This window comes from Carassius auratus, chromosome 13 (assembly GCF_003368295.1).
Source record: "Carassius auratus strain Wakin chromosome 13, ASM336829v1, whole genome shotgun sequence".
NCBI lineage: Eukaryota > Metazoa > Chordata > Actinopteri > Cypriniformes > Cyprinidae > Carassius > Carassius auratus.
In genome coordinates this window covers 15,668,117-15,691,760 of record NC_039255.1, presented here as the reverse complement: position 1 = coordinate 15,691,760, position 23,644 = coordinate 15,668,117, and the positions used below count along the sequence as shown (strand labels likewise).

The window sequence follows — 23,644 nt, the reverse complement described above, 5'->3', positions numbered from 1 at the left end:
GCTCTCATGCAAAAGGGTCATGTCCATTCAGACAACTTTTGAGCCAAGTTTGCAACTTCTAAACAATGGAAATTCTTTAAAAGCTGTGGGTAAAAAAGTTCATTGTCTATGGACTGAGTTCATGACCTCTTCAAGACTTTTAAGAATAAAAAAAATCTTGCAAACTTGCATACCAGCGGATGTTCCAAAACGTAATCTATGCCATCTTTTGAGTTAGAAAAATGACAATGGATGAGTTTATCTTAAATTTTACATTTAGGTCTCCAGGTAGAGCAAGTAAATTAGAAAATTGTGGAGCTGGATGTAAGAGAACTTAATATTAAAGCAAGCATGTCTTTCACTATCTGCTATTGAGTGTACATTATCACTTATTGTTATGCCAGTTATACAGCTACAGTGGTTTATAAAGGCTTTTAACGGACAGTCTGGACTTCTTTCCTCTGCTCTGTTGTTTATATTTAAGGCCTACTGCCCAAAATAGGATATTAAAGCTAATTATTATCTCTCAGTAAAAACAAGTGCTTTACAAAAACACATAGGCTAGGGTACCTGTTGTGTATATGATCATATTCAAGCAGTAGTCAAGTTTTCAGTGTTTTATTGCAAATTTTACAAATACTACAAATGGCTCAAATAATGTAAAATAATGTCAATAACTGGAAATCATCTTAGATGATCATTCTGGATTATAATTTCACATTTCCAAAATTCAAGCATTCACTTTTGCAATAAAAAATAAATTGCAGTTAAGTATAAAAAGCAATCTAGCATTTATCACAAAATACTGAACTTGTCTATGTGTAATGCATGGTGTCGGCATGTTCACTTTCAGATTGAACACACAAATTGACATAAAGGCCCTTGGGTCACAAATACATTAGCTCCTATTAACGTTCACCTAATTTTATTCTTAAACAAGGAAAGTTCACTTATTGTAAAGTTCTCATGATATTACAGTTCCCCATGATCAGATATCAAACAGACACAGTCATACTTCTCCTAATAAGAGATAACAAGGAAAGAAAAATCATATAATCACCTATAGTCTCAACCAGTGAGATCGTCATTTGCATTTCGCATGACTGAAACATGAATATGGGAATTTGTGATTTACGCATATATCAGTGTTAAGGGAAGTGTGCAAGCTCATTTTCTTATGGTCTTTGCAGTATTGCATTAAAGTAGTAGCAAAGTAGCCATCTTATCTTGTTATACACTATCCCACAATAATGCTGCACAATAATCCCTTGCATAATGCTGGAGTGCATTTGTAATTAAAAATGTCACAGGCTCAGCCTTGTGGCATGTAAACAATTCTCTAAATATCTTTTGTATACAGAAGCCAGACAGTATATTCGGCGATCACTGGACTGGAATGAGTTTGCGATGAAGTTCATCTGTAAGCTCCACGTGGAGCCCAGGTACAGTACATCACTGCAAAAACACTTATTGGGCAGAAAAAAGACAGATCTGGCTTCTGACTGGTCAGAGCATCTGCCAATCATTGAAGTACAAGGATTTTGAAGTCACTACTAATTTCCATGTTTATATGATCGAAGGCAACTCTCTAATTGGTCATGAAAGAACAGTGCCTGCTTCAGCCATACGATCTGTTAAATGGGGCATGTCAGCATTCACACTGAGTTTCTGAGGGACGTGTCTGGAGGACAGTCTTCGATCTTCGAGCAGCTTTGTTCTCCTTCCACTGCCGTAAACTCATGGAATAGTCTTGTGCTGAGAGTCTCTCTATTTTCTGTGCTCTCACCAGGTCAGATGGACAGATAGTGTTACAGAAGGCACGAAACAGGATCCTGTGAGACAGAAAAAGCCAATAGTTAATTACACTTTCTCGTTATGAACTACCTTTAAGAAAAGATACAACCATGAGTGACTGATTCCAATAAAGTTAAGCCAGTCTTTTTTACCAGCCATCGTGGTAATCTATTTTCTATGCAGATAAAAGTCATACAAGAACAGCTGAAAACTAGTTTGTCAAGATTTCATTTCAATAACAGTTCTTAAATAACAATGTAATTAATGTTGCTTCTTTAGCTTAAATTACACTGTAGAATTTTGTGCATGCAGGTTCTTGTCTTCACTGTGATGGATATATGCAGGATTGCCTTATAAATAGGAAAAACTAGGAATCTCAGATTGAATCTTTGTGTCGGAAGTGTTTCCTAAGGTTGAAATACATGACCTTGGACAGATTTTGTAAAATCTGTATTCCTGCATTTAACATGCCATCTGGGTGATCAGGTCACTGGGTACTGCAAACAGTAACTACATTTAACTACATTTACATGCACCCCCATAAACTTCCTGACTTTATTCTAAAGTTTTCCCTCCACTTTAAATCGCTAAACGAAACGGTGCAAAGAAAGCAGTTACAGCTTGTGACATTACAGTAAACATCTTAATAAAAATTGCATTATTGGCACACATGTAAACATAGTCAGTGTTACAGTCTGTAACTGTGTCTGGTATGTAAATGAGCTGATTCAGATGTGTGTGTGTGTAATACCTTGGCAGCAGGGCCAGGACTGTGGTAAATCCACATACTAAATAGTAGAGTGGCTCAGACATCATTTTTGTCTCAATGCCATAGGGGTTTGTGGGAGAACTGCACGACACACATGTAATGCTCAACAACAGGATAAAAGCATAATAAAACAAGGCACTGAAGAGCAGCAATGCAGCATGTATCCATGTCTGGAAGAGAAAAAAAAATCACACAAGACCCGCATTAGCAGAAGATAAATAGACAGTCTCCCATAAATAAAGACATTAAATATCCTGGTATGCACATTTTGTGACAAGAATCACTCGATACTGTGTTGTTACTGTGGTGTTTTCTGCAAGATGCAATTTGTCTGTCTGCACTAAATGATGATGAATGATGACATCATTTATACAGCCAATCAAATACATATTTAATCTGTAATGTGCAATTTTGTGAAGCTTTATCTTGGGCCACTAGAATTTTACAGTGGGTGGGGCAAAACCTCCAATCAAGCATTTGGAATAAAATGTAGTTTTTAAAATTCAAATCAGACTGCTGTAAAAAACAACAACAACAACAACAACAACAAAACAGGAATAACATTTAAAATGTTTACATTTAATTTTAAAATATATTAAAATAGAAAGACCTTGTTTTAAATAGTTATTTTTCATTGTAATTTTACAATTATTGTTATTGTAATTCTGATTAAATCAATTTATCATAAGTGAGCATAACAGATGTCTGCCAAAAACATCAAGAAAACTCAATTATTACAATTAAATAATGGGCTAATTATAATTTTGGGCTGAACTGTCCCTTTAAGAGATCTTGTCATCACACTTGGTGTTACATTTGGCATGGAAGGCAATAACTGTTCTAAATATTTATTTTACATATTACACAGCATTATAGATGAGAAAGAACAAATGTGATTGGCTCACCACTGTGCGACTCTCTATGAGCTGATGCAGGAGGATGATGAGGAGGGCGGAGCCATTGATTGGAGAGCCAAAGGAAAATACCCCAATATCAGACCCTGCATATGCCTTCATAGCATAAAAACAACAATACAAATTGTTACATGTGAGCACTACTCTGAAAATTAAACATTATGATAGTCAGTAAAGTGGAAAATTTTAAAATGACCTACAAAGTAAGGGATGAAGAAACACACAAGGCTTTGGTAAAAAGCATCAAGAATGTTCAGCCAGAACGTTGACGGAAGATAGGCCTGGAAATCAAGCATCACATCATGTATGCCATCATACCATGTACAAGACACTGCAAAACAACACAATGGAATGGCGAGTGAGACAGGATGCCCACCTGCGAGTTTTGTCCATGCTTGTAGAGATCAGGCACTTTTAGGAGTATCTCGCCAGACACATCTTTGTCCAGCACGCCATATACGATTGGAGGGACGGAGGTGAAAAGTAGGTTGAAGAAGATTAAAACCCACGAGTTGGTCATTGTGTTGCCTGAAAATCCACAGAAAAACTGGTACCAGAACAAAAGGTTCACGTACATCTACATGAAAAGAGAAGAGAAGAGGAACAAGTCAGGACCACACTGATTCATAAGATAATGAGGAACTGAGTAAATGTGTGTATTACTCACCACATTCTTGTAGAAGAAATAGAGGATCATGTTAGCCAAACGAGCATAACACCAGTGACCGTGAACCAAAATGAGCTTTCTCAGGAACTTAAATCTAGAGATAGCAAAGTCACTGGACATCACCGCCTATATATGGAAAAGAGATGTTCTATTAGATGAACTACAAGGTTTTAATTAACTAAAAGGAAAAATTGTGTATATATATATACACACAATCAGTAAAAACTGGGACTGTAAACACATTATATTATTTTACACAGTTGTTCTTTCTCATTAATTATATATTAATCTATCAAAATAAATGATCCAACATGTGTGAATATATTTTCAGAGTGAATTCTGCTCTAAATTATTTTCTTTTTTCCCCAAGTATGCATGAGATGAAAGGAAGAGTTTGATATAATAATAAGAAATATTTCTTGAGCAAATGAGCATATTAGTGACACTTAAGACTGGAGTAATGATGTTGAAAATTCAGCTTTGCTATCACAGAAATAAATTGAAATATTATATTTAAATAGTAATAATATTAGCATTTTACTGTATTTAATAAATTCCTGTGTAATGTTGTCAATCCAGTTTAATCCAGATTAATTCACCCTCATTAAGTGAATTCTTAATTGCTGAAATTTGCCCCACCCTGGTTTCTGCTTGAACTGTACCTGCATGCCCTCCTGGCCCGAGATGCCGATGCCAACATCTGCCATTTGAATCATACTGACATCGTTGGCTCCATCACCTGAATATAGTAAGCATCGCACATTTCAGTTAAAACAACATTCTACACTGACATTGAACCGTACACCTTCATCAGACCTTTCACCATCCTTATTCACCTATAGCCAGGGTCATGACCTTCAGCTTGTCTCTGACGAGCCGCACCACTTGGCTCTTCTGCAGAGGGGCGGATCTGCAGCATATGACTGAGCGACAGCAGCATGTAAGGTCCAGGAATGACCCCTGTAGCTCCTTCTGCAGAGCGTAGTCCAGCGTACGGCCGTCGATGACCAACACACTCTCAGGACTATCATCTTCAGATGTGCCTTCCTTTGTGACCTGTCTGATCTCATGACGTAACTCCTGAAGTCGAGCCTCACAAGTCTCCTGCGGGACAAACCACACACACACACACACACACAGAAAAGTAATTCAGATTCCAGTCATATATAAATTGCAACATAATAGACTGAACATATGGATGTCTTTGCCTTTGTTTTTTTGTGATATTTTTGTTGGCATTTACACCTCAGCTTTTGTATGTTTTCCAGTAATATAATATAAAATCTAGGTTGGCTATAATTTAATTATTAACGCAATCCCCAAAACCAATACAGATGGAAAAAAGTAATTCTGCTCAATCTACATGAAAAAAAATTCCCTGGGAATCAAACCAATGATCTTGCCATTGTTAGCGTCATAATATTGCCATTGTTTATCTAATATGAAGAAAATATTACAAATACTTATTCTGGTAATTTAAGTGTGCTTTAACTTACTGCATATTATTTAAATTGACAAAATAAATTATATTTAAATATTTGATAAATAATTTAAATTTATAAATTAAATTTTTTGCAATTGTACAGCTGTTACCTTCCCATAATTGTACGATTAAGATATGAAATGTGTATACAAAACAACAGTGTGATATATATTTGTATTAATTATATTACATATCATATAATATTCCATATTGTGTAGCATATGAAAAATGTCACAATGATATGGTAGATGTTTTCCCGCACATAAGCATCACCACACAAATTATTTAGAGCATGTTCACTATTCTTCTCCTTTGGTTGTTATAATAAATGGCTAAAAAATATTTTCTTTCATTCTCTTTCCTCCACCACCTCTACTCACCTTGCTGTCACAATTGGCCATCAGTATGTGGTCTGTGGGTCTGAGGAGTTTGCAAGCAAAAGCAATATTAATAGCTGTCTCTTGTTTGTCCCCTGTGAGGACCCAAACTTTAATCCCAGCTTCCTGCAGAGCCTCAATGGTCTCAGGCACTTCCTCCTGCAGGCGGTCTACTATACCCGACGCCCCTGGAAGCCAAGACACAATTAGGCTAGGACAACCAATACACAATGTAGCTTTAAGGCGATTTAATTTTCGTCTTCACTGTCTTAAGCCCATTTCACAAAGAGTTTTGATCTCGGAAAATTGTTTTGTGTTGTGAAATGTTTTGTGAACGAATGCAAACACGTTTTCCGGGATTGATCCTTTGAATGATCCCGGGATGGGGACAAAGTAGCGTTGCTGGGATCAGTCCTGGAACGAGCCCTGCGTGAACATGTAGTGATGATGCACGATACCATGTGACTGTTTTACCGGGTGTTTTAAAGGCAGATCAATGTTTATGATGAAAAAACATGCATAACGTGTCTTTATGGGATCTTTACAGAATGTCTGTGATTGCACGCACAGATTCCGGAAAATCACTGGCAGTGTGAGTGCACCAAAATCAAATGAACATTCTCCATGTATTTTCCAGAAGAAAAGAGGCTTTAGTATCTCACCCAATAATGTGAGATTAGTTTCCAGTCTCTCGGCAGATTCAAGCAGAAGCTCTTCTCTGTTTTCAATGCTGGTTTCAGCATACTCATGTCTCTTCAACCAGGCTTTGTATTCCTGCTCTTCCAATACCTGTCAATGTGCCAACAATTTCTTTCAAGACTCAACATCTATGCAGAGGTATTTCAGTGGTGTATGCAAACAGAGATATTCAATGTTACAAACAATCGAAGTGGAAGGTAAAGGCTTACTTTTTTAGCAACACAGAGAGTGCGCAGTCCATCTCTTGCATACTGGTCCAGGTGTCTCTGTGTCCGTTCATTGATCTCCCTAGAGAAACCATCTTCAGCTGCACCCCACATGCACATACAGTCAAAACAAGGACATGAGTTTATAGAGATCATCAGTGCTGGGGCAAAAATACATGTAAATTTACAACAAGAGGGGTTGCACAATTAAATACTTAATTGCCTAAAGCTATGCATAAGAGGTAATAATGTTGTAAAAAATGTTTCTGGCACAGACTAATTGTTTTGCTTCATAGGAGCCACAGTTTCTAATTTGGTGTTTTCTGTATCCGTTTTACCTGTATTTGACTGGCAAAGTGATGGCATTGACTTGCATATTATGAATAACCGGGGAGTTTAATGTTCATGTTTACCTGCATCTTGGATAGCCTCAGAGTAAATTAACAACAATTTGTAATTTTTTCTATCCCTTTACTTGACTTACATCAAAATGTGACAAACCTCTGAAAGGACAAACACATGAATGGATCTTTTCTCACTTGATTCTTTTCAGAGGTCTCAAGGCAGTCACATTGCAGACACTTTGATGAAGTTTCATAGGCAAAGAATTCCCAGTTGCATAGATTTCTATTGAGATGACTTTCAGCGTACAAAGGTAAATGTGACTGCACCCTTTTAGAGTGGTTACATACATACTCCAACAGTCAGTGGGGACAAGGAACTGCTTTGTTACCCACAATCTTCAAAATGTCTTCGTTTACATTCCACAAAAACAGGTTTGGAACAACTTGAGGGTGAGTAAATGATTACAGAATGGAAATTTTTGGCTGAACTATCCCTTTAAATGAATCTTAAAGATTTAATTGATTATAAAATTATGTCATTCTGTTTCTCAAGTAAATATATCTTGATGTAAGAATGTTTTTACATATTTGTACTGGGAAAAAAGTACTGGTTTTCTCCAACTACTTTCCACTACAGTTAAGTACCTCTGTGCTGATTTAATCCAGCGGGTCTATTGCCTCATGTCATGAGTCCAATGACGCAGGTAGTAATGATTCCCTCCAGCCAATCACTGATCAGCAGGGTTTACACCTCACATTTTATCAGATACTTTACCCATTGGAAAACCACCCAAGAGCGAGCCGTGCCGTAACATGTAGTGGAAAAGCGCCATGACAGTTGTGTTTATCAATAAACTAAGCCCAAAAGCTGACTTTACAATATCTGAAGCATTTGCATTGTTTAGTATCGTGTGAATTAACCTTAATAAAAGACGCCTCCTCACATACCTGCTTCAGCCAGCTCCATAATGACATTATCAGCTCCTTTTGTGTAAACTACCACCTCTCCAGTGAGGGGATGGCGCACCACCACAGACATCCTCTTGCGGGCAGAATGAAACGGCAGTACGTGAAGCAGAGGGATGGACAGCGGCCCAATGCCTGGAACAGCCACAAGGACTTGCTCTGGGGACCGGCCCAGCAGAGTACACCCATAGGCCTTTGCTGCTTGCACCAACGCCGCCTCATCCGGGCTCTCCGCCTCGTACAGCAACTCTTCTGCCTTATCTCCATCATCACTCTCTGACTCCTCAGCAGAGTTATCTTTTGCCTTTTGTTTGTCGTCCATGTCCTCGCTCCACGCCCCACTGGACAGCGCTGGAGTGACGGGAGTGGGTGGGGTATCTGAAGGGGTGCCAGAGGGAATGGTGGGTGATTGTAGGTTTGTGACGGGTGTCTGTGGGCTGCTGTTAGGGAAGTAGGAAGCCGAACGACCCCGGGTGAAGAGTTTCTTGGTTCGGCTGGGAAGAGTGTCTGTGTTTCGATTAGGTGATGAGGGAAAGCGAGGCAGACTCAGCTTCTGAAACATGGCCTTCATCTCCTCTAGAGAGCGCAGGGGGGTGCGAAGCATGGGCATCTGAACCTGATATTACAAATGAATATTATTCACATATTCACAAGATTCAAATAATGGAGAGATCCAATGTGAAGCACCTGAATTCAACAAAGTACACATATGACTAAACAAGTTTAAAGTCAGATGAAACAGCGCTGACAAATAACAGAAACACTGTGCACAATGATACAGTCAGAAGGCTATACATACAGTACGGAACTATATTATTCATGTAGGCATGTATTAAAGGAGCAATGGAATATAATTACAGTTTAGTTATAGTGTTTGTGCATTTATACTAAATGTATTTAGAGTACTGTTTTTCATACAAACATGAAAGACATGTACAGTAGTTACATTTTTACCATTTATTTAGGCGCTACACGTGGTTTTAACTGTGGTTATCATTGGAAGGCCAATGGTTTATTTTAATAAAACTCAAAGCAGTTCTATAAATAATTACATTTCACTATATAAAAATAAAGCTGTTACAGTTTCACAGATGTCACTTTTTTTGTTAATGAACATAAATTTACAACTGCACCCAGAGTCAAGCAACTGCTACTGTCAACTCAAGCTAAATGTGTGTTTTTAAGAGACAAAAAAATTAGAGAAAAGTAATATTATTCATATTGCGGCCTGTTCTGCAAACTTCATGATTTGAAACAATCACTCATTAGAGCATGCAGAAACTAAGAAATTCATTTTTCTAATAATGTATTTGTTTTGTTAAGGAAAAAATCATGTTCTGACCATACAGAGTAAATTAAATCCACTGGTTTCTACAGCTTTCACTAAAAAAATCTGCCTTTAACTAGCATGAGTTTGAGACTCAGTTGAAAGATTTGGATCATACCACATGTCTTGGCTGAGTGGGTGAGGAAACTACGACAGTGTTGCAGACAGTGAGGGCAAGAAAGAAGTCCAGTATGTGAGAGATTTCAGCAGCTTCCTGTCGGAGAGGGGAACTCGTGGGTGAAGACAGGGTGTTCAGCTTGGCCTGAAGCTGAGGGTCTGGAACAACAGCACACTCCTAAAGAACAAAATCACAATTACATACACAACTTCATATAACTGACAATAAATTCTTCAGGTGCATGTTACTGTAAAAATTAGTAGATGACTAATACAGGGAATAAAGCAATAAAGACATGGAAAAGTAGACAGGAACAGTAAATGTTGAAGATGAGTCTGTTGTTTTCTCACAATGGTGCTGCTGAAGGCTCCAGGTGTGTGTCTGCGGAGTGTTTCGTGGACTGAGTGTGTGTCCGACTCTGCAGTGAGGGTATTGAGGGACACTGAACTCCGGTTGCAGCTGAGTGATTTACAGCTCAGAGACTTCCTGCTAGTGTGTGACCTCAGGGTGAGAGAGTGATCGGCGTCGCCGCAGCCCTGCTCCTCATACTGTTCCAGAGAAACACCTGAAGAGGAACAGGCAAACATGAGCATACGCATGAGACCAGCAAACATTAAATCATTATGATTAGAACACTACCAAAACAAACAGCACAAGTTATTTAGAGGGAAAACGTAAAAAAGAGATTAGTGAGCTGGACAAAATAAACTAATTTTACTCAAAAAAACTGACACATTTTGTGTGTGTGTGTGTATACATACATATATATATATATATATATATATATATATATATATATATATATATATAGAAACTCTATAATACCATTTATGGCTGTAAATATAATATTATTACAACTAATCCCATGCTTTATTTCCAATTTTCAGAGAGCAGAATAAAAACCGTAAACCATAATGTGGGAAATTTGCTAAACATGTTAAACATTATTGTTGTTATAATACATAAATATCTTAATAATCATGAGTTTATGAATAACTTAAGTTAGCATGTTTGAAAGACTTAAAAAAAAAAATATATACAAAAAAAATCTGTTTTAGAAAAATCTTTATGGATTAAATCAACTGTATTATTAACCACTATTGAGATCAAAAGTAAGCCTGTCAATAAACTGAACATTTTAATTGAAAAGTTTCCTCTTTTATTCTCATACACGGCACACCCACAGAATCAGTCAGTATATTTTGAAGGCTGTTGTGAAGTGAACGGACCGTTCTCATGGTGAGGGTACTCGGTTCCTGCAACAGTGCACCGGCGGAACAGCATGCGGTTCTCTGTGAGGGTTCCCGTCTTGTCAGAGAACAGGTACTGGATCTGTCCAAGATCTTCTGTGATGTTCAATGCTCTGCACTGCACTCCTGTGTCTAGTACTGGGTTATACAGATCTAAATCATTCTGAATAAAATAAATCTGTCCCAGCTTCACAATCTCTATCGACACATAGAGGGAAATGGGAATCAGCACCTGCACCACAGGGAAACAGAGGCAGAGCAGAATCAAAATACAAAATAGTTTAAAATTGTAAAAATGTTTCACAATATTACTATTACTTTTCTATATTTATAATTAAACAATCTTGGCGAGCAAAAGAGACCTCTTCCAGAAAAATCAAATGCATGTGTTTGTGCAGGTATCAAATGTTTCGGCCACTATCACGCACCTGCAGAACAATGATCATCGTCCAGAACATGTAAAAGGCAGCGAGCGCAGGGTGTGTGTCATCAGGGATCATGAAAATGGGATTATATAGTTCACTCAACCAAAAACCATGACCTGTAAATCACACCCACATTTTTACTAAACCCAGAAAAATAACATTAACCTTGTGTTAAAAGTTTAAATCCTGTCACAAGTGTGTCAATGACCATGATACTGACCAACAGCAGCAATAAAACACATGAGAAGCAGTAAAACGACACACCAGAGGACGTCCATGTTGAGTCTGCACTCCAGTTGACTTCGTTTATAGCGCGGCCCACTGTTATTCTGCATTGCTTTTGTCTCATGACCTGAAAACATACACACAAGCTCCCCTTATTGCTCAGTCGAGCTCTTTATAATGATACAATGAGTTTATCCTATCTGAAGTTGGTCACTGTGTGCAAAGATGTGAAAGTGACCTGCATAGACCACAATGCCAATCACAGTCTCTGTGTTCCTCACAGTGCAGCTCCTCAGGAGCAGGTTTTCACTGTGGAGTCCAACCCGCACTTTACCAGAATGCTCCCTGTGTAAAAAAATAAATAAATAAAAAATACTATTATTTCTCGAGCCTTGTTCATTTTGACTGCTTTACTCACATGAAAGCTCTGAACCGTCTCAAGTCATTATTGGGATTTTCACACTCAATGCGACTGCTGTAGTTTTCTGGAACAAACTCAGATCCCTAAAGGGAGATCACATCACATTTTTAAACAGTTTTTTTTTTCATAAAGATTTAATGAAAAATTATTTCACAAAGTAAAGAAATTCAGCATTTCATCAGACATTTTCCTTCATAATGAAGGAAAGTCACACCCTACATAACGCCTACATAGTTCATAAATTCTAAATATACATGAAATGCCACCACAGCTCATAGTAAATCATAAAAGCAGGTGCATACGGTAGTTAAAAAGAAAATCAAACAGACCAACAAAAATAAACGAATTCTGCACACTTTTGTAGCTTGTAAATCATAACCTGCAATTTTAGACCTTCACCAGGAATTGTTCAGAATCCAAAAAAATTCAGAAACACAGAATCATAGATGATATAAATTAAAGTCATTGTCTACAAAAACTGCATTTTACATTATTTTTTTTAACAACTTGATAGATTTTAATAAAAAAAAAAAACTCAGAACATTTTAGCAAAACTTCTTTCATATTTTATTTAATGTATTTTGATGACGATGAAATGGATAAAGTGGCCACTCACCTGCTGTGGCAGGTCACGGACCACCTGCCTTTGCTTGAGGTTGGTTTCTCCATCCAGGTTGGCCGTCTCGATGTGACACACTCCATTAGGATCAGATGAGTGCAGCAGCACCATGTCAGCAGGAATGATCTCATTACAGCAGAGACGGATCAGATCACCGACACACACCTCTGCCCAACGCCGCTCCACATACCGCTTCTGCTTCCTTCAACACAAACACACACACTCTCTATTTGGATTCACTGTTAATATCGGATGAACAAAAGGATTCAAATATCGATTTCATTGTCAAGATTTGAGACAATAAATAAGAAAATCACATAAGCAAGTCACTGTAAAAAAAAAAAATAACATTGAAAAAATTATTTTTCTAAAAACTGACACATAACACAGACCAACTTAACTTTTCTAAACGGCCATTTTCAAAAATAACATTGCAAAATTTTACATCATTTTTCAGAAAAATTTGGTATCAAAATAAGTTTTGTGCATGGAACAAAAAAATGCAAATATAGTGTTTAGTGCTCTTATTGGACTGCAGACTGATCAATCAGAATACAGTATACCTGAGTCATGTATAAACATATAAACAGCCCTCACAGTAGAAATGGCACTGAAATTGTTTTGCATTGTCTTGCATGTGGTTTAACTGAATATTTGCACAACCATTGCGAAACAAAGCACTTCATATATACTGTACATGATGCACCACCCTATACAGGTAAATGCATTTCACATGATGCTTTGATTCTGTGCATTGATGTGCAATATGATTTAAGCACAACACACACACACACACAATTCAAACATTACTGCTAGCGCCTGCTGAACTAAACACACCAGGTTCAGTGCCATAGTAATCAAGCAAACGCTGCGCGTCATTATCACCCACAGCAACGGCTCCATAACAGGAAAACTAATACGACCCCGTGTGGCAAGACAATCACAAGGGAGCCTTTTTAACCTGAGCAGCATTAACAGCTTAACTAGAGTCAAATGTTGGATAATTCAACATTTTGATACAATATTTGTCAGGTCATTAGTGCATGAAGGCAAAATAAAAACAGTGTTTTCATATCTGCCATTTCAGACAGTTGACTTACACTGTATATAATAGCAACATGCTAAAAAATACACCCATAACCCTTTAAAACATAAATATATGTTTAGATTTTTGACCCTATCAAGGTCATAGCACGATTCTAAGAAATCACACTATGCAGTCTTTTCATGGAAAGTACAAAATTTGAATCAATTAATTATCTGTGAAATTATGCCATTGTTCTCACACACACACACTACACATGAGATACAGAGAACAAACCTCTGATCAAGAGATATTTGCTCAATTATAAGGGACAACCAGTTCAATAACAACTGTAAATCATATATACAGCACAAATACAGATTAGAAATAGACATACGAGCCCACCAACTATGGTTTAGCAGTTTTAACAACACAAATGTAAAGAAACAGTGTAGCTCTGACACTTTACCATGCAAATCCAAATTGACTGTATTTTGAAAAATCAATGTTTACTGGATTTAGCACAATCTAATGAAGTTATGAAGCCACACCTCTCACTGTTCAAGAAACAAGCCAGTGTTGGGATCAAGAAACTGTCAAAAGTGCAAATATCTGCGGTAAGTCACCTCACAGCTCGGTTAAATAATACATTAACTATATATGCACTATACTATGATCCACTGAGAGAAGATATCAGCTGCTATGCCACATGGTAAAAGTACAAAATGTCGTATGCATCTGTAGACTGTATGACATTCAGAAAGTGTCATGCGTTTACCTGTCAAAGACCTCACATAAACGGTTATTGACCTCTTGGTCAGACTTCCTCCGGCGTTGGTCCTCCCAAAGGTCTTTAACAGCAGTTATGGACATCACGAAGATAATAGGAATGATCGAGATCTCTGGCTGGAACGCATTTACAATAGGCACAAAGTTCAACGCCCCCAAAAAGATGAAGTATACATTGGCAAAACGATGAAGTTGCTCAAAAAGATTCTTGGGGATGAAGGATAGAAAGGTGTACTTGGTTGTCCGGACCTTATTCCTGCTGTAAGACTTTATTTCTTCATCTTCAGTCCAACTTGGCATGACAACCTTTCTGTTTTTGGCCAGATCTTTTGCCATGCCACCTTGATCTAGCTCCAACTGCTGCCTCATAGCAGCTGGACTCTTCCACTCCAGAGACACAGTCTGTAAGAATGGTCCAGACAATTTAGGCAGATTCTCTATCCCGAGCAAGTCCAACAGGTCTCACCATCACTGGTCAAATTCATGTTTCTGATTCTGTCCAAGCCAATATCAACACATGCTAAATCTGACACCTGAGAAACATTATGCTCTTCCAAGCCTTTGTCTCAACAGTAATGTGTGTTGCTCAGAAACCTGTAACAATCTACAATATGCAGACCAGGCTGCTACTTATCCAGGAAACACTCCCAGGCATCATAAACAAAGACGTAGAGCTTTTTGTGACTCAGAGGCAGTTTTTAGACAAGAAAAAAACTGTGGGCTGGTAAATAAGTGACCAGTTGGCAGTGTAATGTTTATCCCAGACAGGCAAGTCATCTATCATCTAAGGAGCTCTGGACCTTTAAAGACTAGATTGTTATTATCATCACTGATACTATTCCAAGTATTACTTTATCTAGGCTAAATTTTAATTGCATGTTGTAGATATGTGTGATATTTCTAGTGTTCTACACTGGTTATAGTCAAATAAGATGTCTTGTTACAAGAAATGAGCACTGGCTATAGGGGGTGGGAGGGGCTTAGCTGTGACATTATACATTTTCACAACTACATTTCAAATTTCACATCAAGACATCAGAGCTCATTAGCATATCCCTCCAAGGTAATACCGAAGCATTGTTTAACAAACAGACCCTTTATTAGCTAACATATTTACATAGAAGACTGAAGTCGAAGGAACAGAGGAGAATATTTAATTCTAATGGCTAAAGTCCTTGACAGCATAGAAGGAAGCTTTGCATAATTTGGGAATCATGCAATGCTATTTCTTGGAAATGACCTCCTCATCTCAGAGGCAAAATGTTTGGAATGTAAACCTGTTTCAACAGTCAATACTTTGTAATGATAATAACACTAGGGAGATTCATGTTTGTGGAATAAAACAAAAGTGCTGGTGGCCAAGGCCAACTGCATAAAATTACTAAAACTATCATTAAAACAAAAACCTGCTAAACTTGAAAAATAAATGTTAATTAAATGTTTTTATAAATAACATAATAATGTATAAATAATACTGAAATAACATTTATTCCAAATGGCTTCATCAAATGGATTGTTTAAAGTAACAAAATTAAAATGAATTCACAGATGGCTGAATGCTCTCATAATGTTGCATATTATGAATCACTTTGTAACTATGAAAATTTTCGCATCGGCAGATTTCACGGCATTACTTTTATCCATCAGTTAAATAGTCATTTTTATTTTCAATGTGAAAAAGACAACAGACAGTGGTCTTGCAAATCAAAATCAGTTGATTTAACAATCATAATGAATGACTCAGGCATTTTTACTGAAACAGCTCATGATGCAATTTGGGGAAAATACAGGCCAATAACCAAATAAAGGTTGTTATGTGCATTCGTCTAATCAGACGAGTAAGGAAGTCACAAAACTCACCCAAAACACCCACACACAAACAGAAAGAGTTTCACATGATTATGAAAGTCTTATCATCGACCACATCATATTAACAGGGATGAACACATACTGACCCGCTGTAGACATGTGTCAGTGTGTTGTTTATTTTCTTGTCATAGCGGTAACGTCTGTAGTCCTCCATGGCATCTTTGAAGGCAATGACGGTGAGCACCACGGCTAGAGGGATCATTGTAATCTCCTTCTGAAATGCTTCCACTACTGGGACCCAGTTCAGCAACACCAGAAACAGGAAGTACAGATTTGCTGCTCTGTTGCCAGAAACCAAATGTGTAAATGACACACACACACACAACAATTAATTTAGATGATACCTGATTCATTCAGCTTGATATCTGACCTGTGAAACTGCTGGAACAGATTCATGGGTATGAAGCTGATGAGGGTGTACTTGGTGGTGCGGATGCTGTTGTCTCGAAAGCCCTTCGAGAAGTTGTGGTACTCTGCTTGGCTGGGACCACATCGTGACACCACCACTCTTCTCTTTCCACTGAGTCGCTGAACCAGAGGGTCCTGAGCATCCAGACTACTCTTAGGGGGAAGTGAGTCCCAGCCCCTCCTCCTGTCTGTGGATATCAGCTGCAGACATCTGTGGCGAACCCAGTAGAGTCGCTCCATGAGGATGACCAGGAGACAAAATGGAGAAGTCCCCGGGTACGCTACAAACAGCCCTCCTCCTGAACACACAGAAACGCACGTGCACAAATAAAATTACTATAAATCCATATGGTGTATTACCTGCAACCTGCCATTTCTTCTCTTTTTGAAAGTATGAAACCTGTTGAACAGGTTTAAATTGCAAAAAAGCAAAAGGCAGAAGCTGTGCGTGTAACTAATAACATTTTCAAGTTGACCTCATACTTCCTTATAACAAGGGAAGAGGAAGAACTGTTTGACTAGTTTCAAATTAGCCATTTTGTTTTCCACATAGGCCAGAATTACAGCGGTTTCATTCTGTGGCAGACATACTGCACAAGGGACAAATCCCGAAATGAAGAAGGAGAAAAATGTCACCCTAAAACAAGAAGACAAAAACAACTTTATAAAAACACAGTAAGAAGATTACAGGTGGCCATAAATATGTTTTATTTAACTGGTTTTGCAAATGAAATCTTAGAAACAAATAAATGTAAATTAGCATTAGATGAAGACTTTATCTAGCTTAACTAACATAGAACTAGTATATTCTATCCTCTACCCACTAAAACGAGTCACATCAATCTATAGCAACACTTTTGCTCTTTGCTGCCAAATCAAAATTATAATTTGCTATAATTAATCATTTTTTTATCCCTTTAAAGATATTAATATTTTTTATATCTTTAGATAATATAATATAAGATAATATTTGTTTTGATATGGAACAGTATATTAAATTGTTTATTATTAGGCAAATTATTTTTAGGCAAGTTTAAAAATAGTAACAATTACAACAATATTATTGAGGCCAAAAATTGAGCAGAAATATGCAATTTGGTGCAGTTCCTGTTATTTATAACGCATACAAGTTACCGGTAGATGAAATTCTGAATTCTTGTAAAGTAAAACGATGAGATTTGTATAACAGCATAGCAGAGTATATATGCACAAACATATCAATTGTTGTTCTATATGTACAAATAAAATTTATTTAGTGAGATGATATTTAAATGTAGCTTAGTTTTGTGCAGTTTTAAGTGTGGGGGCAAAAATGCAATGCAACACAATGATGACTGCAAGATGTACAAACAAATGTTTCTCAAAAGATTATATCGTTTTTGTTACCAACATTTTAAAATGATTTTTATAAAAATGTAGTAGCTATTATCAAGTAAACCTAAGTTGCTTTAGTCCAGTGAATGTTGTTAGAATTTATTCTAATGCATACTTAAAAATAAAATAATTAAAGATTTCATTGTAAAAAGACACATGCCCCTCAACCTTTTACATACTAAAATAATATAAATAATATAATATAAATAAAATGTCATTCAGAGGGCAGAAGGCATGTAGTAAGTTGTGTAAAACAGTTTTTTTTCTTTCCCAGCAAAGTAATACTGTAAAATGAAGCTCACATGTATCTATGACAAGACACTAATTACACATTCATTACTATGCACACAATTTAACATATTATAAGCTTTTCATGAAAACAACCAGATTTAAACAGATAAACAATATTATTAACGTAAGTATATATTGCATTAATGAAAAAAATGAATAAAAAAATCAAAACACATACGTTTTCAATATAATTTATTCATATTAGCTATTGATTATTTACATAGTGCAGTACAAGCTAATATTTTTTTCTTAATTATTTATGTTTCGTTGTTAATGCGCACTGTTTGTGTTACAACGAAATATTAATGCTATATGTACATCAGCATATCTTGTGCTGCTCATGATCGCAAAAATATCAAAATGAAAGTATCTTGATGCTTCTAATTTTGGTTTTAAAATGAGACACACACATCCGGAAACACAGTCGCATTTGAAGCGTGTACAGTAGATTTGTGTTTGTACTCGTGTGAATGAAGATCAAAACGAGTGCTAAATCATAAAATGTTTATGCCCCGAGAGTACATGCACTTTAAAAGACCCAAACAAGTCTGAGACGTCAGGATGAGAAAGACAACAGCCAACGCACATTTAAGATAACAAAGCCTTACACTTACCGTCGACTCATGAACTTGGCCGAATTTCAGAGTAAGCTTCTGTAAAAATCATGCATCAGCTTTTTATTTATAATAAGGGTTATATGAGTCATATGTCTCACAGTGACCTGCATCGGAGACCGCGCGAGCCAGTCTACGAGGAGTACTTGGAGGATCCTGCGCGCGCACTGGTCATCATCAATCATTCACTGGCCACACACACACAAGTTTCTCTTTCACACGTATTGTCATGCTTTTGAAATCAAAACTAAACTTTTTTATTTGAACGTAAAATGTATAAAACGTAATTAACTACCAGTGCTTTCAAATTATTTTGAGAAAAAATAAATAATTTTTGGGTATTAGCCTACACGAAGACTAAATGTAGTCTTTTTGTTTAAAGATGTGGAGAAAGTTTATGAACAAAACCTGTCTTTCAGAAAATGCTTTAGTTCAGTTGTGTACAAAATAAACATTGATTTATTTAATGTAAATTAGGATCCAGTTTCAACCGTATATCTATAAATCTATACAGTTAATGCGTTTACTGTTCATTTATAATTAAGTTATTATATTGTTATAATTGTGAACTTTTAATTTGAAATGTTATACTTCCGGGTGTCGTTTTAAGTTGATGGGAATGTGTAAAATGTGACAACATTGGATTAGTTTGTTAGACTTTAACACGTAAATGTAATGATCAGCATGTAACATGTATCATTAGTAAATCCCAGAGTGCAGCGCAACATCCTGAAGAAGCGTCACTGGCAGAAGATGAAGTCACGTGACGCTCGATCAGCTGACATCGTGGACGCTGAGGAAAACGACTGACACCCATGATAAAATTGCTCGAAAAATTACCCTCTGAACAATGTCCTAAAGTAAGTAACGGCAGATTTCTACACATAAAACTATTTATATAATAACACATAAGCACAAATAGATGTATTGATCTGTTCTCATATGAGTGGCACAGTTGTACTCCTTAATTATAGTTTAATAATTGAAACAGTCTAATAATTAAAATTTTTTTTAAAATAATCATATTTTTAGTTGTATATTTACCAGGTCAACCACACCTGGTAAATGAAAATTATACACAATTATGCAGCTTAGCATGCAATGCAATATTTATGAAGTTTAAGAAAACTTTTAGCATTGTTGTGCTTTTGCAACATTACCAAATCTACAATACAGTAGTTAACTTATTACATTCTTTGACAGTAAAAACAAAAACTGTCAAAATCATTGTCGGCTAGAGAACCCGACTTGCAACCCAAAGGATGAGGGTTCATTCTTAATAATGGTAGGAAATGTAGTTGAATGAACATCGCTGTCTTCCACCCTCATTACTGTGGTGCCCTTGAGCAAGGCACCGGACCCCCAATTGCTCCGGGGTGCCACAAAAGTTTGCCCATTGGTCAGGTGTGTGTTCACTACTCACAAATTGGGTATGAGTATGGGTTATCATACTTGGCCTATACGTCACATCGTCACTTGAGTAAAGAACAATAAATAAATAAACAAATACATTAAAAAAGACCCAACAGTGCCAGAAACTGGTTATTATAATATTTGTTCTGTTAAAACTTATATGCTTATTTGTGACCCTGTAACAATATTTTGCCTCACATGGGTACCTGGTAGACATTATTTATTTTTAATAATATTTTGCACATTTGTTGTTTAATTTGATGGAACGACTTTACGTGTGGGCCACAGAAAAAAAATCTTACTTGTGAATTTTTTTTTTTTTTTTTGATGCACCCTAATGCACTGGGTACTATTATTATATTATAAATATAGTATGTTTTTTGCATGGATTGTTTTAATACATTAAAGTTCATCTTATGTTTACCAACTTATTGAGCAGGGACTTTACTGACCCTTGAAGTATTAAGTATTATGTCATTATAAAAATTGCATTTCATTCCTTAAAGCAGTTGAAAAAAGGAATGTAGTTTCTTCTTTTGATGTATTTAAGCTGTATCAGTGATAAAGCTTGTTTATTATTTGTAGAGGTTTAATAAAGTTAAAAAAATAAAACATAAAAAATACTTGCAGGGGCCCCTCACCCAAACTCTGTCAACACCAGGGACTCCCTAAAATAAATATGCTGTATTCTTTGTATCTATAATATCTTCAGTTAATATCAGTTAACATATATTACTAAACATTTAATGATCGTTTTATACTATTATAAGCCATGTTGAATGATCTAAGAGTTTTTGCTTATGTTTATAAATTTCACTACAATTTAAATATTTTAATACATTGAACCCCAGTATATTGGCACATCAGTCTATCAGTGAAAATCTGTGTGTGTGTTTGTAAGAAACGTATTCACCATTAAGCCATTTTTATCTTCAAACCATTGTTTTTGTCCAAAATACGAGTCCTATATCCATATTATTTCTTTCTTCAATGAAGTCTGAATTAGGAGAGAAATATGCAAAGATAAGGCGCTGTTTACAAGTGAAAACAATTCTAAACAAATATGTGAGAAGAAAACAGGCTGTCCTTTCTCGCTGGAGGAAGCGTTATTATATACATGGACTGGTATTTTGGCTGGAAGCAACAGTCTGAATTTAAAAGGACCTTAATTGTGGATTTGTTTAGCTTTTTTCTTCAATATATGTTAAAGGATTGGAATTGAGTTTTTATCAGGTAAAATGTTAATGGACTGTAAATAGACAGTAGTGGCACCCACACTTAACTCTCCTGCATGGCATTTTGTGTCCTATTCTAGGTTGTGTTTCAATTGAAATGAAGATACCAACCAAAGATGGTTCTGTGCCATCATACTTTCAAAGAGAGGATTTCTGAGGTCTGTATTATGAGACGATGTTCCTTTTTTGATAATGCAAGTTAACATAATGACTAATAGGCAAAAAAAGGCAGAAAGCCTCAGACTTTTTCATGCGATAATGTGACACATGACTCCCTTGTTATCCTGATTAATAGGTTAAAGTTTAGATGTCCAGTCTGCACATGTTGAAGTGGATTAAATCAAGTTTGTAGTATGAATGAAATTTTGTCTTCATTACTGTCTGATCATCCTAATAGTTCAAATTCCTGAAGAGTCAAGGGCGATTTGTTTATGAGAACAATTAGCCCTTTTTTCCAATCCTCAGTTAATTCAGCGTCCATCATTGACTTTTAGACTTTCCAGCTCACAAAATGCCAATGCCATGTGGTTATGCAACAAGAAAGCAATATAGTACAAAAAACAGCTCTTCACATTAAGCTTGGTGAGATATTTTATTTAAATTCATTCAAAATGTCTATGATTTAAAATAAAGTATCCTTAAGAACAACTGTGGAAGCAGTCCCAGCCTTAAATACATAAACTCAAATACAAGCATCTTGTCTCATTAAGTGACAGCAAATTATCCATCAACCCACTCCACTGGCCAATAGCATGAATGTAACTGCAGAAATCATACACCTGTTTACAAAACACTTTTTTTTCTTTTGGCATTTGCTTTTGTAGGCATCCCAAGCCAAAACACAATGTATAAGTGATAGATAGCCTATAAAAATATCAATATAACTTCACTCTTATGTGTATGTGTTTGTGTATTCATGCTGATTCTGGTTTGAGCATATGTGAATAAGCTTTGTTTTTACATTGACACTCTTGATTAGCTTTAATGGAGAATTTCATAAAGTTAATTTACTTCTGGACAAAAACAAACCAGCTGATGCCCCAGTCAACTTGTCACTGAAACAAAAAGAGTGTTGCAATGCAAGCAATTCACTTACTTGCCAAACGCATTTTGTGTATTTATAATATACTGAATATTAATGCAGGGCATTGGAAAAGGCCTTGAAAGTACCTTTGCTTTTGAATATGTGTGCTAATATTACTTTTATAGAAAAGTGGAAATCCATTCAGATTATTTCGACTCTGCTGTTGTATGCTAAACCATGTAAAATACATGATTTTTTCTTTTTTCTTAAAAGGCACAGGTTCAGCCGTAAAGAAGAAAAATTGAATTTGTTAGTAAGTCCTATCTGCCATTTTGGTGAGCTTGGCTAATATATAACTCGCAGTGAATAGTAGTTTAAAGCTAAATGCAAATGTGTTAAATACTGTAAATACTGTGAAGTCCCTTCCTATATAAACAGATATAATAACTGCATCCATAAAACACTGCCCATATCTAAAATCATAGCTACATTTCAATCACAATAGTTTTGGGAATGCTGTGTCAAATACTGAACAATGGGAACTTAATATATCACTTTCCTGAAACCACTTTTGCCTTTTAACCTCTTGCTAATGAATTAAGATTTTATATATTGGGCTCTACATAAAACACAACTTCTGCTATAAATGAAATAGGCAGGATTTGTTGGTTTAAAAGAAAAAGTAGAGAAAAAGATGACGACATCATTCATCTTTCAATACCTGATATATTTTTATGTACAGATTTTCCTACTGTGTGGACGTTAAACTCCCATCCTGCTTGTCATCATGTGTTGTTATACTGATGCAAGGACATCCGTTCCTGGCAGACTGACTACATTTGATAATAGAGAACAAGTGTCTTAGGCCACATATAGACACACAAGCTGCAGACAATATATATTTTTAGATGTACTCTAAACTGAGCCCTATAAATACTGTAACTCAAATTATGAGCTTTAAACCCATTTCTTGGTAGCAGAGTATTGCTAAAGTCTTACTAAGACAAACTACAATATGTG

At 36.3% G+C, this 23,644-nt stretch overlaps 1 protein-coding gene across 2 annotated transcripts; it reads right to left on the bottom strand.

Moving 5' to 3' along the window:
* Window positions 1-581: 581 nt before the first annotated feature.
* On the bottom strand, window positions 582-19,133 carry LOC113112830 (probable phospholipid-transporting ATPase VD). Of its 2 annotated transcripts, XM_026278724.1 has the most exons (23): window positions 18,953-19,133; window positions 16,636-16,972; window positions 16,352-16,546; window positions 12,581-12,785; window positions 11,962-12,047; window positions 11,782-11,888; window positions 11,539-11,670; window positions 11,322-11,434; window positions 10,873-11,125; window positions 9,994-10,208; window positions 9,644-9,820; window positions 8,181-8,814; window positions 6,892-6,989; window positions 6,646-6,772; window positions 5,987-6,171; window positions 4,960-5,227; window positions 4,786-4,862; window positions 4,124-4,249; window positions 3,833-4,033; window positions 3,657-3,737; window positions 3,448-3,552; window positions 2,525-2,712; window positions 582-1,811 (listed from the first exon to the last, which is right to left on the bottom strand). In XM_026278724.1, exons 2-23 carry the CDS (start codon window positions 16,911-16,913, stop codon window positions 1,628-1,630), a joined length of 4,035 nt encoding a protein of 1,344 aa, XP_026134509.1. In that variant the 5' UTR covers window positions 16,914-16,972; window positions 18,953-19,133; the 3' UTR covers window positions 582-1,627. The 2 variants fall into 2 exon arrangements, with proteins under 2 accessions (XP_026134509.1, XP_026134510.1); XM_026278725.1 differs by lacking the exons at window positions 16,352-16,546; window positions 16,636-16,972; window positions 18,953-19,133 and adding an exon at window positions 14,386-15,796.
* Window positions 19,134-23,644: the final 4,511 nt, after the last annotated feature.

Bases quoted from the DNA above. Each gene is read 5' to 3' on its own strand.
- LOC113112830 (XM_026278724.1), bottom strand. From the start codon at position 16,913: ATGGAGCGACTCTACTGGGTTCGCCACAGATGTCTGCAGCTGATATCC. The intron at 12,786-16,351 runs GTCAGTATGTGT...TTTGTGTTGAAG, and splicing joins CTGACACATGTCTACAGCGG to GAAGCAGAAGCGGTATGTGG. The intron at 3,738-3,832 runs GTGGGCATCCTG...CTTGATTTCCAG, and splicing joins AGCATGGACAAAACTCGCAG to GCCTATCTTCCGTCAACGTT.